The sequence below is a fragment of the Bos mutus genome, chromosome 11 (assembly GCF_027580195.1).
Source record: "Bos mutus isolate GX-2022 chromosome 11, NWIPB_WYAK_1.1, whole genome shotgun sequence".
NCBI lineage: Eukaryota > Metazoa > Chordata > Mammalia > Artiodactyla > Bovidae > Bos > Bos mutus.
This window is the reverse complement of record NC_091627.1, coordinates 40,153,225-40,169,153: the sequence shown is the minus strand read 5'-3', so window position 1 is coordinate 40,169,153 and position 15,929 is coordinate 40,153,225. Positions and strand designations below refer to the sequence as shown.

The 15,929-nt window shown below is 36.0% G+C and overlaps 1 protein-coding gene across 1 annotated transcript in view; it reads right to left on the bottom strand.

Moving 5' to 3' along the window:
* PPP3R1 (protein phosphatase 3 regulatory subunit B, alpha) overlaps positions 1–15,929 on the bottom strand; it is a 63,796-nt gene that overhangs the window by 11,284 nt on the left and 36,583 nt on the right. The window contains exon 2 of the mRNA XM_070379354.1: positions 14,455–14,494. Within this exon, the coding sequence (XP_070235455.1) occupies positions 14,455–14,494 (40 nt within the window). The remainder of the gene's footprint in view (positions 1–14,454; positions 14,495–15,929) is intronic.

Genomic DNA, 15,929 nt, shown 5'->3' with positions numbered 1-15,929 from the left:
TTGGAAAAGAAAAAATTTTTCAAAGTCCCCTTTTTTTCCCACTAAAATATAGAGCTTACAATGTTGTAACAATGATTAATTTCTCGATTTTGATAACAATAATTGCATTTCAAGTCTGTGAAATGTTAACATCAGAAGCAGCTGGGTGTGTGATAACTGAGACTTCTATTATTTTTGCAACTTCTTGGTAATTTTTCCTTAAGTCTCCTCCAATTTGTGACAACTCAATTTTTATCTTGTCTTTCATAACTTTGAAACTTTTGATCCAGTATTTTGTAAAATGTCCTCCAGCATGAATTGCTGGGTTTTTTTTTTTTCATGATTAGAATGCATTTGGGGCAAGAATACAGTAGAAATAATGTGCCCTTCTGACTTCATCATTGTCAAGGGTGGCCAGAGGGGTTTCTGTCAGATTTCTCCACTATAAATCTACTATTTTTCCCTTTGCATCGAAAAATAGTGGGAGGAGTACTCGAGACTATTCAAATATCCTATTTTCTCCTCAAACTCTGATCTAAATTTAGCACCATCTTAGGTAGGTCTTGTTTGTAAAATTTTATTTCTGTGGTATTGCTTAATAATTTGTTCCCTCGTTATTAACTAGGTTGTTAACTGTCAAAAAAAGACTACCATATGATTAAAGCCTTACAGTATTGTCAATAGAAGCTATTGGGTAGGTTTTCAACATAAAGACTAGTTTAAAAGTTTTAAAGTCTTCTGTAAAATTCAGTCTATAAGAGTAATGACTGTATTTCCAATGTTATCCCAAATAAGAAATCAAAACCACCAGGGGGCGCAGAAGAGAACATTACAGATAAAAACCTTCATAAGCAGCTCCATGGACTATAAAGAAAGCTGAGCATTGAAGAATTGATGTTTTCGAACTGTTGTGTTGGAAAAGACTCTTCAGAGTCCCTTGGACTGCAAGGAGATTCAACCAGTCCATCCTAAAGGAAATCAGTCCTGAAAATTCATTGGAAGGACTGATGATGAAGGTGCAACTCCGATATTTTGGCTACCTGATGCTAGGTACTGACTTATTTGAAAAGACCCTGATGCTGAGAAAGATTGAAGGTGGGAAGAGAAGGGGACAACAGAGGATGAGATGGTTAGATGGCATCACTGACTCAATGGACATGAGTTTGAGTAAGCTCTGGGAATTGGTGATGGACAGGGAAGCCTGGTGTGCTGCAGTCCACCGGGTCACAAAGAGTCGGATACAACTGAGCGACTGTAATGAACTGAACTGAAGCAGCTTCAAAATACACACCTAATTTTATAATGACCTTCTCTATAGACTAACAGTCTAATATTTATGTTCTGCACAGAACAGTTTGACAATGAAACAAAACAAAGAAAACTCCCTATTAATACTGAAAGAGAATCAAAAAGGTGTATTATGAAATATGGACATTTGTACTGTGTCTTTTTCTTACAAGTGAAAAACTTTCAACCACTTTTAAAATATTTAGATTTTAGGGGGTATATCACAATTTTCTAAAGCAACATGAAATATGTGCTTTTGATGTTTCTAGATTAAATTATTACATACTTTCAAACCTGGGTTCCCTGCATTGCAGGCAGATTCTTTACCGACTGAGCTATGAGGGAAGCCGACTTTAAAATATTAATTATCAAATATACAAAAACAAGACATCAGCACCAACAAAAGGATTATCAAGTTGTAAATAAAATGCTAAAAAGAAATTTTAAACCAACTCTGGGAATCACTGCAGATGGTGATTCCAACCATGAAATTAAGACGCTTACTCCTTGGAAGCAAAGTTATGACCAACCTAGATAGCATATTCAAAAGCAGTGACATTACTTTGCCAACAAAGGTCCGTCTAGTCAAGGCTATGGTTTTTCCAGTGGTCATGTAAGGATGTGAGATTTGCACTGTGAAGAATGCTGAGCACCGAAGAATTGATGCTTTTGAACTGTGGTGTTGGAGAAGACTCTTGAGAGTCCCTTGGACTGCAAGGAGATCCAACCAGTCCATCCTAAAGGAGACCAGTCCTGGGTGCTCATTGGAAGGAATGATGCTGAGGCTGAAACTCTAATACTCTGGCCACCTCATGTGAAGAGTTGACTCACCGGAAAAGACCCTGATGCTGGGAGGGACTGAGGGCAGGAGAAGAAGGGGACGACAGAGGATGAGATGGCTGGATGGCATCACCGACTCGATGGACGTGAGTCTGGGTGAACTCCGGGAGTTGGTGATGGACAGGGAGGTCTGGCATGCTGCAATTCATGGGGTCGCAAAGATTCGGACACGAATGAGCGACTGAACTGAACTGAACTGATACACCTATGGAAGTAGTGCTGCAATCGAGACGAAAAGCACATGTCTATCTTCCAAATGTTTCCTTGGGTCCCTTTCAATCAATCACAAACACACCCCACTTAGCTCCCCACCACAACTCCAGGCAACCACTGATTTGCTTTCTGTAACTAAATTCTGTCTAGAATTTCATGTAAATGTAATCAGACGTATGTACTCTTCTTTTTCTCATTAAGTTTTTGACGTCTTCTTTTTCTCATCAAGTTTCTGACATTAATCAGGTTGGTTCATATGTCAGTAGTTTCTTCTTTTTTACGGCAGAGTAGTATATATATTCCATTGTATGAATACTTCCCAGTTTAAGTGTTCATCTTTAATAGACATTCCTATTATTTCCTATCTGAAACTATTAGGAATAAAGCTTCTAAGAATATACTTAATCTTTGTGTAAACAAATGTTTTCCTGGAATTGCTGGATCATAGGGTAAGCACATGTCTGACTTTTAGAAACTGTTAAGAAGTTTTCCAAAGTGGGTGTGCCATTTGACACTCCCATCAGCACTACCTGAGAATTCCAAGGGCTCTCTCTACCTCCTTGCCAGATCATAGTATTTTGAGTCTTTTTAAGCTGAGCCATTCTGGTGGATGGCAGCAGTATGTGATTATAGTTTTAACCTCAGTTTCTCTGAGGATTAATCATCTTGAGGATCTTTTTTCATGTGATTATTAGCAACTCATATATCTTCATTTGTTACGTGACTTCAAATCCTTTATCTCTTTAAATGTGAAAGGGAAAATGTTAGTTGCTCAGTCATGTCTGACTCTGCAACCCCATGAGCCTCCCAGGCCTCCATCCATGGAATGCTCCAGGCAAGAATACTGGAGTGGGTAGCCATTCCCTTTTCCAGGGGATCTTCCCAACCCAGGGACTGAACCCGGGTCTCCTGCATCGCAGGAGGATTCTTCACTGTCTGGTTGTCTTTTAAAAGTTGTGTGATTCTCTTTTTAGACTGATGGTACAAGTCCTTTGTCAGGTAGAGGTATTTCAAGTATCTTCTTTTACTTTTTAAAAAGGCAGCTTTATATGCCGCTTGTAAACTGCCTTTAAAGAGTAAAAACTTTCAATTTTGATGAGACCCATTTTTTTCTTTAATGATTCACATTTCGCAGATCAACTAAAAATCTCTGCCTATAATAAGATTTTGGCTGATGTTTTCTTCTGGAAGTTCCATAGTTGTAGCTTTTATGGTTTAAATTTATGACTAAATGTTTTCTGTATATAAGTTAAGGGTAAACTTTCATTCCAGCTATTTGTTTAAAAGGCTCCCCTTACAATGGTATCTTCAATGTTTTTGTCAAAAACCAATTAACTATACAAATCAACAAATTGTACCTTAAATTCACAAAATGTTACATGTAAAATATCCAATTAAAAAATGTTTTAAAAAATCAAGTGAATAAAAACATACAGGGGTTTATACCCTCTAGATTTGCTTATCTATCTTATGTCAACACCATAGTTTTATGTTTCATAGTAAGTCTCTAAATCAGGGGACACTGTCCTCACACTTTCTTGTCCCTTTCCAAAACTGTGCTGGCTCTTCTAAGACCTGTGATTTTTCTATATAGAATTAATAATTATTTGGTAGTTTTTATTAAAACCCTGCTGAAAATTTGATTGAGATTGTCTTAACTCTACAGATCAATCTGAGTCAAACCAATACCTTGAGAGTATCAAAGTCTTCCAATCTAGGAATATGGTACCTCCTTCCATTTATTTAGGTATTTGTAAGTTTCCTCTCAGTGATGTTTCATAGTTCAATGTACAGATCTTAACATCTAGTTGATTAAATTTATACTTGCATATCCCAATGTTTTTATTCTACTATAAATAGTATTCTTATTAATTTCATTTTTTTCAATTGCTCACTGCTATTATATAGAAATTCCACTGGTTTTTGTATACTGTCCTTGTAGCCTACAATCTTGCTAAACTCACTTCTTATTTCTGGTAACAGGATTTACTACAAACACAACCATGTCATCCTAGAATAAAGACAATTTTACTCCTGCCTTTTCAATCTGAATACATTTTATTTCGGGTTTCCCTTGTGGCTCTGCTGGTAAAGAATCTGCCTGCAATGCATAAGACCGAGGCTTGATCCTTGGGTTGGAAAGATCCCCTGGAGAAAGGAAAGGCTAGCCACTACAGCATTCTGGCCTGGAGAATTCTATGCACTGTATAGCCCATAGGGTCATAAAGAGTCCAAAATGACTGAGCGACTTTCACTTACATATTTTATTTCTTCTTCTGGACTTAATGTACTGGCTAGAACTTCTAGTACAAGTTTGTCTACAATTAGAGTGAAAATCTGCTTTTTTCCCCCAATCTTACATGGAAAGCATTCAATCTTTTATCATTAAATAAGTATGACGTTAGCTGTAGGTTTTTTTTTGTAGGTGCCCTTTATCAGGTTGAGAAAATTCCTTTCTGCTCTTAATTTACCGAAAGTATTTACCATTAATGGGTACTGAACTCTTCAAACAAATACTCTGCTACACCTACTGAGATTTTTTTCCTCTTATTATGTCAATATAGTGAATCACATTGATTTTCTTAAGTTAAAATCATACTCCTGGGATAAACTCCACTTGATCATGCTTTACTGTCCTTTTTACACATTTATGTGACTTAAAAATGTTTAAGGATTTTTGCATCTATGTTCATGGTGAATACAGGTCTATAGTTTTCTATAGCATCTTTGGTATTCAGTTCAGTTCAGTTGCTCAGTGGTGTCTGACTCTTTGTGACCCCTTGAACCGCAGCACGCCAGGCCTCCCTGTCCATCACCAACTCCCAGAGTTTACCCAAACTCATGTCCATTGAGTCGGTGATGCCATCTAAGCATCTCAACTTCTGTCATCCTCTTCTTCTCTTGCCTTCAATCTTTCCCAACATCAGGGTCTTTTTTCAAATGAGGCAGCTCTTCGCATCAGGTGGCCAACGTACTGGAGTTTCAGCTTTAGCATCAGTCCTTCCAATGAACACCCAGGACTGATCTCCTTTAGGATGGACTGGTTGGATCTCCTTGCAGTCCAAGGGACTCTCAAGAGTCTTCTCCAACACCACAGTTCAAAGCCATCAATTCTGTGGCGCTCAGCTTTCTTTATAGTCCAACTCTCACATCCACACATGACCAATGGAAAAACCATATCCTTGAACAGACAGACCTTTGTTGGCAAAGTAATGTCTCTGCTTTTGAATATGCTATCTAGGTTGGTCATAACTTTCCTTCCAAGGAGTAAAGCGTCTTTTAATTTCATGGCTACAATCACCATCTGAAGTGATTCTGGAGCCCCCAAAAATAAAGTCAGTCACTGTTTCCACTGTTTTCCCATCTATCTGCCATGAAGTGATGGGACTGGATGCCATGATCTTAGTTTTCTGAATGTTGAACTTTAAGCCAACTTTTTCACTCTCCACTTTCACTTTCATCAAGAGGCTCTTCAGTTCTTCACTTGCTGCCATAAGGGTGGTGTCATCTGCATATCTGAGGTTATTGATATTTCTCCTGGCAATCTTGATTCCAGCTTGTGCTTCATCTTTGGTATTGCTATTGGTGTAATGCTAGCTTCTATTTTCTGAAGGATTCTAGATTATGACTTTCGCTCCCCCCTTCCCCCGCCCATTAAATGTTTGGTAGAATTTACCAGTAAAGCCATCTTGGCCCTGGAGATTTCCTTGTGAGAAAAAATTCAATTTCATTAATAGATATAATGCTATTAAGATTTTCTATTCCCTTTTGGGTCAGTTTTAGGAACAGGTATATCTTCAAGATATCACAGATTTGGTTCTAGACTATTGCAAAAAGAGCAAGTCACATGATTTTTTGGTTTTGCAATGCATATATAAAAGTTATCAATATGTTTACTCTATTCTGTATTCTATTAAGTATGCAATAGCATTATGTAAAAAAAAAACCTACAAATAGTTTATTGCTAAGAAGTGCTATTATCTGAGCCTTTGGCAGGTCATAACAGAAACATCAAAGATCACTGATCACAATCCCCATAACAAATATAACAATAATAATGAAAACGTATGCAATACTGCAAGCATGCTAAAGTGAAATACAATAAAAAGAGGTCTGCCTGTATTTGTTTTTCAAGGAATTTGTCTTTTTCATCCAAGGTGTAGAACTTACTGGAATAAGACTGTTTATAAAGTTGCCTTGTTATTCTCTTAACATGTATAGGGACTGTAAGTGACTTCGGCCTTTTCATTACTAATACTGGAAACTGTTTCCTTTCTTTCTTCTAGAACGCTCCTTCAAAATGTGAACACTATGTAACACTAACTTCTACTTTACATAAGGACACAGTCAAAAATGATCCACCACATCAAAATTCACAAGGCAAATGAATACTATCCAAAGATGTCACAAAAGAAGCTACACACTTAATCCAAAAAAACATTCTTAGAATTTTCAGAGCTTACTGAGTTTCAGAAGAAAATCTGTCATAGAAAAGCCATGTAATGCAAAAAGCTGGAAGAAACCTTGGAAATGAAAAACTCCAGATGAGAAAAAAAGACCCAGAGAGTTAAGTAAAACTGCTTAATCTGAAAAGCTTGATGGTAAAAGCTGGATAAAGGGATTTCTTGAAATACTTTATAATTTCTTTTCCTTGTTAGTTCCACCAGAAGAGTTAACACGGAATATTGGGCTAAGAGATACTAAATATTGCTGTTCCTCAACTCAACCTGTCAAACTCTTGGGCCAAGTGTGGAGAAAAGGGAATAATGACAGTATTTCCACACTGCAGGTAGATAAAAACCAAAAAACATATTTCTAAGATGTTCTCCAACTGGTTTTCCTGCTGAAGGTGTTTGTATTGCTATTGTTTTTCCTCCTTTTGTTTATTTACACTGTGGTTCAAATAAAAATATGCAATAAGTTAATGAAAAAGCATATATTATAAGGTCAGATAACACATCTTCAAGTTTTCTAAGTTATCAATAACTTGGCTTATAAGTCGTACTCTTAGGAGGGAGGTTCAAGAGGGAAGAAGACATATATATACCTATGGCTGTTTCATGTTGATGTATGGCAGAAACCAACACAACACTATAAGGTAATTATCCTCCAATTAAAAATAATTAATTTTTTAAAAGTCATATTCTTTTTTCTTTTAACCTAAGTATACTGTGTATGTCAGTAACATACCTTATTCAAAAGATGTGGCTCTCAATGATTTCCATTGTTTTGTAAATCAAATCCAACCCTAATTCATTATACCACATTCTCCAAGCTTTCCTTTTATCTATTTCTATGATATGTTGTGCTTGAATATGCTAGCTGTCCTTTTCTTTAGCACTGTATCACTCCCCACCACCAACTCCCGCCAAAATACAGTATTTTCACAAAATCAAGCATATTCAAAAGTCTTCTTTTACTTTCAGGACCAATCAGTCAAAAGACTTATTTGTGGCTGCTCCAGAGCTCAATCTGGTTTATTACCAAAAATGTAATACTGCATACTGCAACCACAGTCTCTGCTTTTTTTTTTCTTATTGACTTGCTTTTTATGTTAACACTAAGAAATTCCAGCATACAATTTATGTAATGGCTTTTACTTTTTTCTTGATGATGTCTTCCACAGACAGTTCTGGCTTCTTGCTCTAATTTGAACCACCTGCTTTCCAGGCCCCCTGGCAGAGCTGTTATCCTGGGATTTTCACTGGTGTCTTAAGAGATTTAGTTTCTTGGATCTTGTTTCTTCCTTTTTTCTCTAACTTCTATTTCACTTTTCTGGGTGCATATTTAAGAACTCATGAAAGGTAAATTTTGCCAAGTCCTTAAATTTCTGGAAATGTCTTTAGTTTGATCTCTCACCTGAGTAATCATTTGATTTATATCAAATTCTGGATTTAGGAACTCAGAACTTTGAATTAACTGCCCTATTGTTTTCTAATACCTATTGCTGCTGCTAAGAATTCCAATGCCAGCAGACTCTCATTTTTTTGAGGCCAAACTTTTCCCTGTCGAGCAGCTTCTAGGGTTTTCTTTTTTGCTTTTGGACTTCTAAAATTACAAAAGAGGTTAACACCAAATATAGACCTCTTTTAATCTAAACTTCCCAACTATGAGAATGCTTTTCCAATCAGAAGATATGATTTTCCAGATGAAGAAAATTTTCTCCTACTAATGCACTGGTTATTTTTGCTTCTGTTTTATCTACTACATCTTTTGAGATGTCTTTTAGGCAGATGCTATTACATTCTGTATTGTTCCCCAAGTTCCTTGCATATTTTTCCATATCTTTTGCTCTAATATTCTGAGAAAGATCCAAGAATTTACAGTTTTGCTAAATGCCTAGATAGGTTTTCTCACCAGCTGATGCAACTGTCTTCTACATACCAGCTACAAAACGATTCAAATTTGTGGTAGACTCTCAAATTACTACATGCCATCGACTTTCCCTGCAAAAACTAAAAATGTGCAAGTGCTACCACGATGCCAAAATCTGACAGTACAGATAAAGAAGACAGAGGTAGCACTTCATTCTTCTTAAGACTATTCACATAAAAATCCGAAATATTTAGAATATAGCAGATCATCCAGGGATTTTCTTTTTTTTTTAAGGTACTGTAACTACAAAACAAGGTAGCAAATTCAAGCCTAGGTGTTCAAGTTCGTGCACTATACTTTATTACTCAGCAATAAAACTTTACTGAAACAAAGAGAATGTAAGCAATTCTCAGTGGACTAAGTGAAATATAGTAGAATTCAGGATCGCTAAGCAACTGATAATCATGGCTGATGGAGTCTTGATGAATGATTTGGGAGTAAACCAGATATTACTCTTTAGAATACACAACACTAAATAAAATAAGAAAAAAAAAATAAATAAAAATAAAAACAAAAAAAACAATAAAAAAAAAAAAAAAAAAAGAAGATATAGAATACACAACACTGAAAAATTATAGTGAGTTAGACTAGTCCATATAAGAAAGGAAACATAAAGGAATGCAGAAGTGAAAGAGGAAATCAAATTAACTTTAGATTAACTTTTTCTGTGAAAAAGTTTTGTTTTCAAAACAAAGAAACATCCAAGTCTAAGTAAAGAATATGAACATGTAAACCTCCCTGAGACAATCTGACTGTGAGCAGAAATATTCAAACCAGAAACAAAACCACTTAAATATGAGACTGTTGACTTAAAACGAGAGCAGTGTCCTAGTGGCTAAAGGTGTCTTCAAGGTTTCTACAGATAGTTCATTATGCAAAGGGAAATGTTCCTTCAGAGCCTGCCAAGCTCCTCTTGGGTCACCGTCTAACAAAAGAAAACTGAGAAATCTCTTCAGATAAAAGACTTTTTTAGTCTTTCAACTGCATTCAATCTACAAAACAGGCCTTACATTTACCAATTTTATTAAAATTATTCAGAGTTATACTGGTTTTATCAACAGTAAAAAAAAATTAGTTGAATCTGACTTTCCACTCACTTCCACCTGTGCTCCAATCGAGCCCTCTGCTAAACTATCTAATCTAGGATCTTGTACTCAGCCATTTTTCCAAGTTATCATGCCAAGTTACAACCACGGTCTTTGACCAAATCACCCCAACAGAGTATACATTTCCTTCTCCAGACAGGTTAGCCAACAGAAAGAACAAAGTCACAATGGCCAAGAATAATTTAATTCAACAAAAATCAAATACTGAATTAAGAGACATTAAGAGACACACAAAATCAGAATACCTAAATATATCTTAGACAAGTCCGATTTTTCCATAAAATCATTCATGTAGACAAACAACATTAATCTGGTAAGAGTTACTATAAGAGAGGCTGTACAGTATTGATTAAAGATACAACTCTGGAACATGACTGCTTGATATAAATCACAGCTTTGTTACTTTACCTGCTGCTGCGTGATCTTAGGTCAATTACTGATGTCTCTGTTTTTTCATCTATACAATGAGAAAAGTAACAACACTTCTTTCATGAGACTATTGTGAAGGTTACAAAGTAAATTTATGTGATGTGCTTAGATCAGTGCCTGGTATGTGTTAAATGCCATGTAAGTATTTGTCATTATTTATGAAAACAAATGGAGTGACTGGTTAACTACTGGGTTTTTCAAAAGATACAGCCTTTAAAATTATCCAACTAGCTGTCTATACAACCCAGCACTGAGCTCCTACTAGCTTATTCAGTCAACAGATACTTATTCAGCATCTGCTCTTTGCCAGGCATCACACTTCCGCTTCTATTGTTAACACCTCAATTCTTTCAGTGGTGAAAATGAGCTTAACCACCTCTTATTATTATTAAAGCTAGTTGTGTTGCAGGCCATACTTATCTATACTTAAATAATAATTTCTCCTTGATATTACTCAGTTATTTTCCACTTTTTTTCACTTATTAAAAAAATACATATAAAGGGAACTTTAGACAAATATAAAGATTGAGAGACTCATAATGAATCCCACATACCCATCACCCAGTTTCAATCATTAACACATTAAAAATCTTACTTATAATCCACTTCAAGTATTTTAGAGCAAATCCCAGACATAGTAGTACCATGTCCATGTCTGTTCAGTATTTACCATCTATCTCTAAAATATTCTTCTAACTAAAACAGTAATTATTACTAATTACTTCCCTGACAGTAAATAATCAGTGTTCAAATTTCCTCAAATACCACAAATGATTTTACAGGTTTTTTTTACTCCATCGGATTTAGCAATGGGGCACTGTGTCAATAAAATGAAGGTGACCTTAATAGTAACAGTTTCAATAAAAGTAGGAGATGAAAGCCAGATCTGAGCAAGCAAAGGAATTAACAGAAATAAGGAAATGGATATCACTGTATATACTCTTGCAAAGCTCAAATATGACAGAGAAGGGAGAAAAACTGGGAGATACATGCAGGAACAGGATCAAAGGGGAGCTGACTATGTAAACTGATGAAAAATGAAGCTGCAGACATAGGTAAAAATGGAAAGAAAACTAAAAAAATAAGGTCCGAGAGGTGAGGGGAATGAGACCAAAAGCACAAGTGCAGAGGCTGACCTTGAATAAGGGAGATAACCCAAACTTTGACATTGAAAGCAAAGAGCTATTAAGTCTGACTAAGAGAATGGGAAAGTTTCTGTGTGTGGCAGGCAGCGGGGTGATGGAGTGAGGAGGTAATGAGGTTAACACTTTGAAATGGCCTCAAGTTTTCTTAAGCATTTCTTAACGCATTAGCATTAAGTCACTGATTAAAAGTAGGGTGCTAGAAAGAATAATGCATGGGGTTAGATAAAATGTCAAAGATCTGGACGGAATTTACAGACTGAAAGAGGCAAATGACCAGACAGATATAACAATTAATCAGCATTCAAATCTTATGCATATTTCAAAAAACAATTTCAAACATTACCCTTTACATGAAGCTTTTCTTAATTTTCTTAATCAATGGTAATTTCCCCTCTTGGAGCCTTTGCTTTTATTGCTCATAATGGTTTATTTCCACTGGGGAAAAAAATGCATTTCTCTTTCTCCTAGTTGCTAGACTGTAAGCACTCTGTGGGTACTTATCTTGTGTCACACACAAGATTATAAACAGTACTTTACAGTATATAATTTAGAATCTTACTACCTTTTGCAGTACAATTTAAATACTAAAAGAGCAAAAGAGACAGTAACTACTGATGACGTGAGAGGACTACGGAAGGTCTCCCAGAGAACACAGACCTGAGCTAGGTTTTAAAAGGGAAAAAAAGGCACAAGCTGAACAGGGAAGAGTGTAAAGTCAAGTGTCTCAAGGATTGGTGTTAACACTATACATGGTAAGAGCTGTTTACAAATAACACTAAGCTCTCTCATTAATAAAGTTTTGAAAATGAGCAAAAAAAGACTTACTACAGTGTGTGGGTGGGGGAAAAGTTGTGGTTTTAATGTGGATAAATTCAAATTCATCCAAATCATGTATAAAATATATTATATTCTAGTGAACCAACTAGGAAGTTCGAGGAAGACTACATTTTTACTGGATGACAGAAGAATTCAGACAGACTCATCTAGTTGAACAATCATTGACAAGTACAGATCTTTAGTGACAAGGTTCAAGCCTCCTCAGAGCACAGATGAAGTCAGAAGAAAGAAGACTTAGTTCTGAGGATAAAACTGAAAGAAACAACTTTAACAGTGTATGAAATCTATTTCAAATACTATTTTAAAAAAAACTTGGCTTTCAACATCTTGGATACACTAAAGGGAACACCATCTTGCGTTTTGCCCTGGTACGTTTTTCTCCGCAATCAGGTAAATGACCCTCAGTCCCAGATTTACAGAGAGAGCAGAAGGTTAGAACCCGGGATGTCCTGTCCCCTTAGGACAACCTCTGCTCCCTGATCAAGAAACAAAAACTAACCTCCCTCATACCTTTCAGAGTCGTACTCCCCACAGCCACCCCCAACTCTATTTGCAGCCTGAATCCTAATTAATTGCAGGCTTCTATAACCCATTCTTAGCCCACTAGCAACAGGAGGAATGACTACACCATAGGCTCAAGCTGAACAGGAAGTGGCAAGGTACAATTTTGAGCAGATTTCTAAAGAAACTATATAACTGACATATTAACTATGGCATGGACAAGAATTATAGATCGAGGTAACACTTGGAGCACTAGTCTGTTAAGTTACTCTACCTTGACCACATTTCACAGGTCAGACAAAAATAGCCATAGACAATATGTGAACGAATGGGCATGGCAGTGTTCCAATAAAACTTTATCAACAGAACTGTTGGTAAGTAGTAGTTTACCAACCTCTGGTCTAGACAGTCATGATTAGTTGTGGTTTTGGTCTATTCTAACAATACACTGGATACAACATTTTACCTTCATGTTTAAGAGAGAAATATACAGCTATGTATGATCAAAGTTATGTAAGAACTTCATAAGGGAAAGCTGGGGAGCAAACAGTGAAATAAAATGTAAATAGCAGTAGAGATGGCCAAATTATGGGTAATTGGTCAGAGTGTCACCACAAAAAATTTTTTTTAATTGTAGAAGTTACAAAATAGAAAATAAAATGGAGTACAATGTATTAATAAACAAGTAATTTAAGCTTATGGTAACTGCTATAAAGAAAATAAACAGGGTACTATCCTTGTTAGAGAGACTGAAGAGAGTAGAAAAAGAGAAAATATCTCCAAAGAGGGGACATTTATGCTGAGATCTGAAAGACAATGAAGTCAGTCAAGAAAAGAGGTGATGTAAGAGCATTTAACCAGAAAGCAAAAGAAAGCAAAGGTGCTGATGATAAGGAAAAGTGAAAAGAAGTGTCAGTCGCTCAGTCGTGTCCAAGTCTTTGCAACCCCATGGACTGACAACTGTTTTGAGAAAAGAAAGGAGACTGAAGAAATGATGAACAATGGGAAAATAGTTTTAATAAGACAAACCTCATTGCAAAGTAAGTTGACTCCAAACAAGGTATGACCAACTTCATCACACAGGGATGGCAGAAAAGGCAAGGAAGGTTCAGAAGAGTTTGGGAATTCTGGAACCTCAGGATTGTATCTAAATTTACCAAGGGTCCCCATTCCAATTCCCATGATCTCCCTTCTTCCCTAATCATCGTACTTCCACGCAAGAGACCTTGTGATTTTTATTTAAGCTCCCTGGTCCTCTGATCCTTGAATCAAGAATTTGTAAGACCACCATGTTCTTTATATTCTCCAGTATAGTCAGAAATAACCAGCCCACTCACACTTCTTATACTCCTCATTCTCCCCAGAAAGGTCTTATGCAATAGCTGCTTAGTCTACCAGAGTTGTGCCTCCAATAAGCATTGATTTTACATAGCCACAGGCTAAATAAATTGTTTACTTGAAGCTTTTTTAATCTGAAAACTTCTATTGGGTTAAGCCACTGAAATTTGAGGGTCAATTTGTAATTACAACACAGTGCAGACACTAATAGTAAAGAGATCTATAAAAAAAATATCTTTCACTATTCTGGTAACCCAGAAAGACTCTAAGTCAAATTCATTAACCATTTAAAATGGCTAAGAACCAACTTTGCCATACAAATACAAAGAGGTTTACGATTTATATACGTACATATACAAAGATGTGAAAATAAAAGAAATTCTTGATAAGAATATTTCACTTACAGTGTGAGCACATTTCCAAAGGATAACTTGCCTCATTTCCCTGGAGAAAAGAAATAATAATAGTTAGTCACAAAATTGGCACAAATGTATTTAGAAGATTGAACTTGAGTATTTTGAGTCATGAAACATTGAGCAATAGCCATAAACAAATGTGGCTAGACTATAAATATTTTTTTTATTTTAAAAAATTATACAATATGATGAAAGGGCTCTTGCATCAAACAGGCCTGAGCTGTAGCTCTGTCACTTAAGACATAAAAACATTTGATTAAAATTTATTTTACATATTTTTAACACCCTAAACATACTGTATATCAAATTTTTACAGACTGTCAATGCTCTAACTTGTCTTGCTGGATGAACTCATTTTTGGGTAGAGTTCAGAATAAAGCTTCTTCTGCCATCTCTCTTTAATTGAAGAGTTTACTGAGACTTCAAAGTTGCTAAGAAAAATCTGTTACCTTTTATACCTGCATTGAAACTGAATTTTCTATATGCTATGCAACTAAAATAGGAAAAATAATAGGAAGGTAGGTCCAGTGTAAGACAGCCAGCCACTTGAGCTCCAGTTTTTTTTTTTCAGGAGAAGTCTTATCTCATGGATAAACTCTAAGTTAATACAATTTACCTGGATTCCTAACTTAAAATTTTATTTAAGGAAAAAAGTGCTGAAGAAAAACTACAGACCTGATCCAAGGCCTACATTTAACAATTCTTGATGACTTGGTACACAGAGGTCAAGTAAGTTGGTGAAAATCAGGCCATTTGATTAATAATAGAACCAGGTATGTGTGTGCACGAGTGCTAAGTTGCTTCAGTCATGTCCAACTCTTTGTGACCCTGTGGACTGTAGCCCTCCTGGGTCCTCTTGTCCATGGGATTCCCCAGGCAAGAACACTGGAGTGGGTTGCCATTTGCTACTCCAGGGGATCTTCCTGACCCAGGTATCGAACCCACATCTCTTATGCCCCCTGCACTGGCAGGGTTCTTTATCACTAGCGCCACCTGGAGTAGCTCTGAATCTAAAACGGTAAAAATTCCAAGTGTAACAGGCTCACGTGAAGTAAAAATGATTAAGAAAATTTTTGAAAAAGTCAACAGAACTTAAAAGTAATACAAATTGAATTTTTAAAGTTCAGCAATAAAACTGAGTATACCTTGCATCCTATATTCCAGCTATCTAATTGTGACCCTGTCTAGCAGGCAGTGTACAACAGGATTAACACTTAAATATTTGAATATACCAAAGTATTCCAAGAAGTTACTGAATACAGTCTGAAATGAGAAATATCATTTTAATCTTGCAAACTAGCTTTTAAACTCTTCAAAGTATTCTGAGTAAACGTAAGGTCTGAAAGTATTCTGAGTAAACATAAGGTCTAAGCAAAGTTTATCAGTAAATTAGCATCTGTAATTCTTATCTTGCCAACAATCTTTTCCTTGAAAATTATAGAAGCTTATTTAACTGGTTAGTC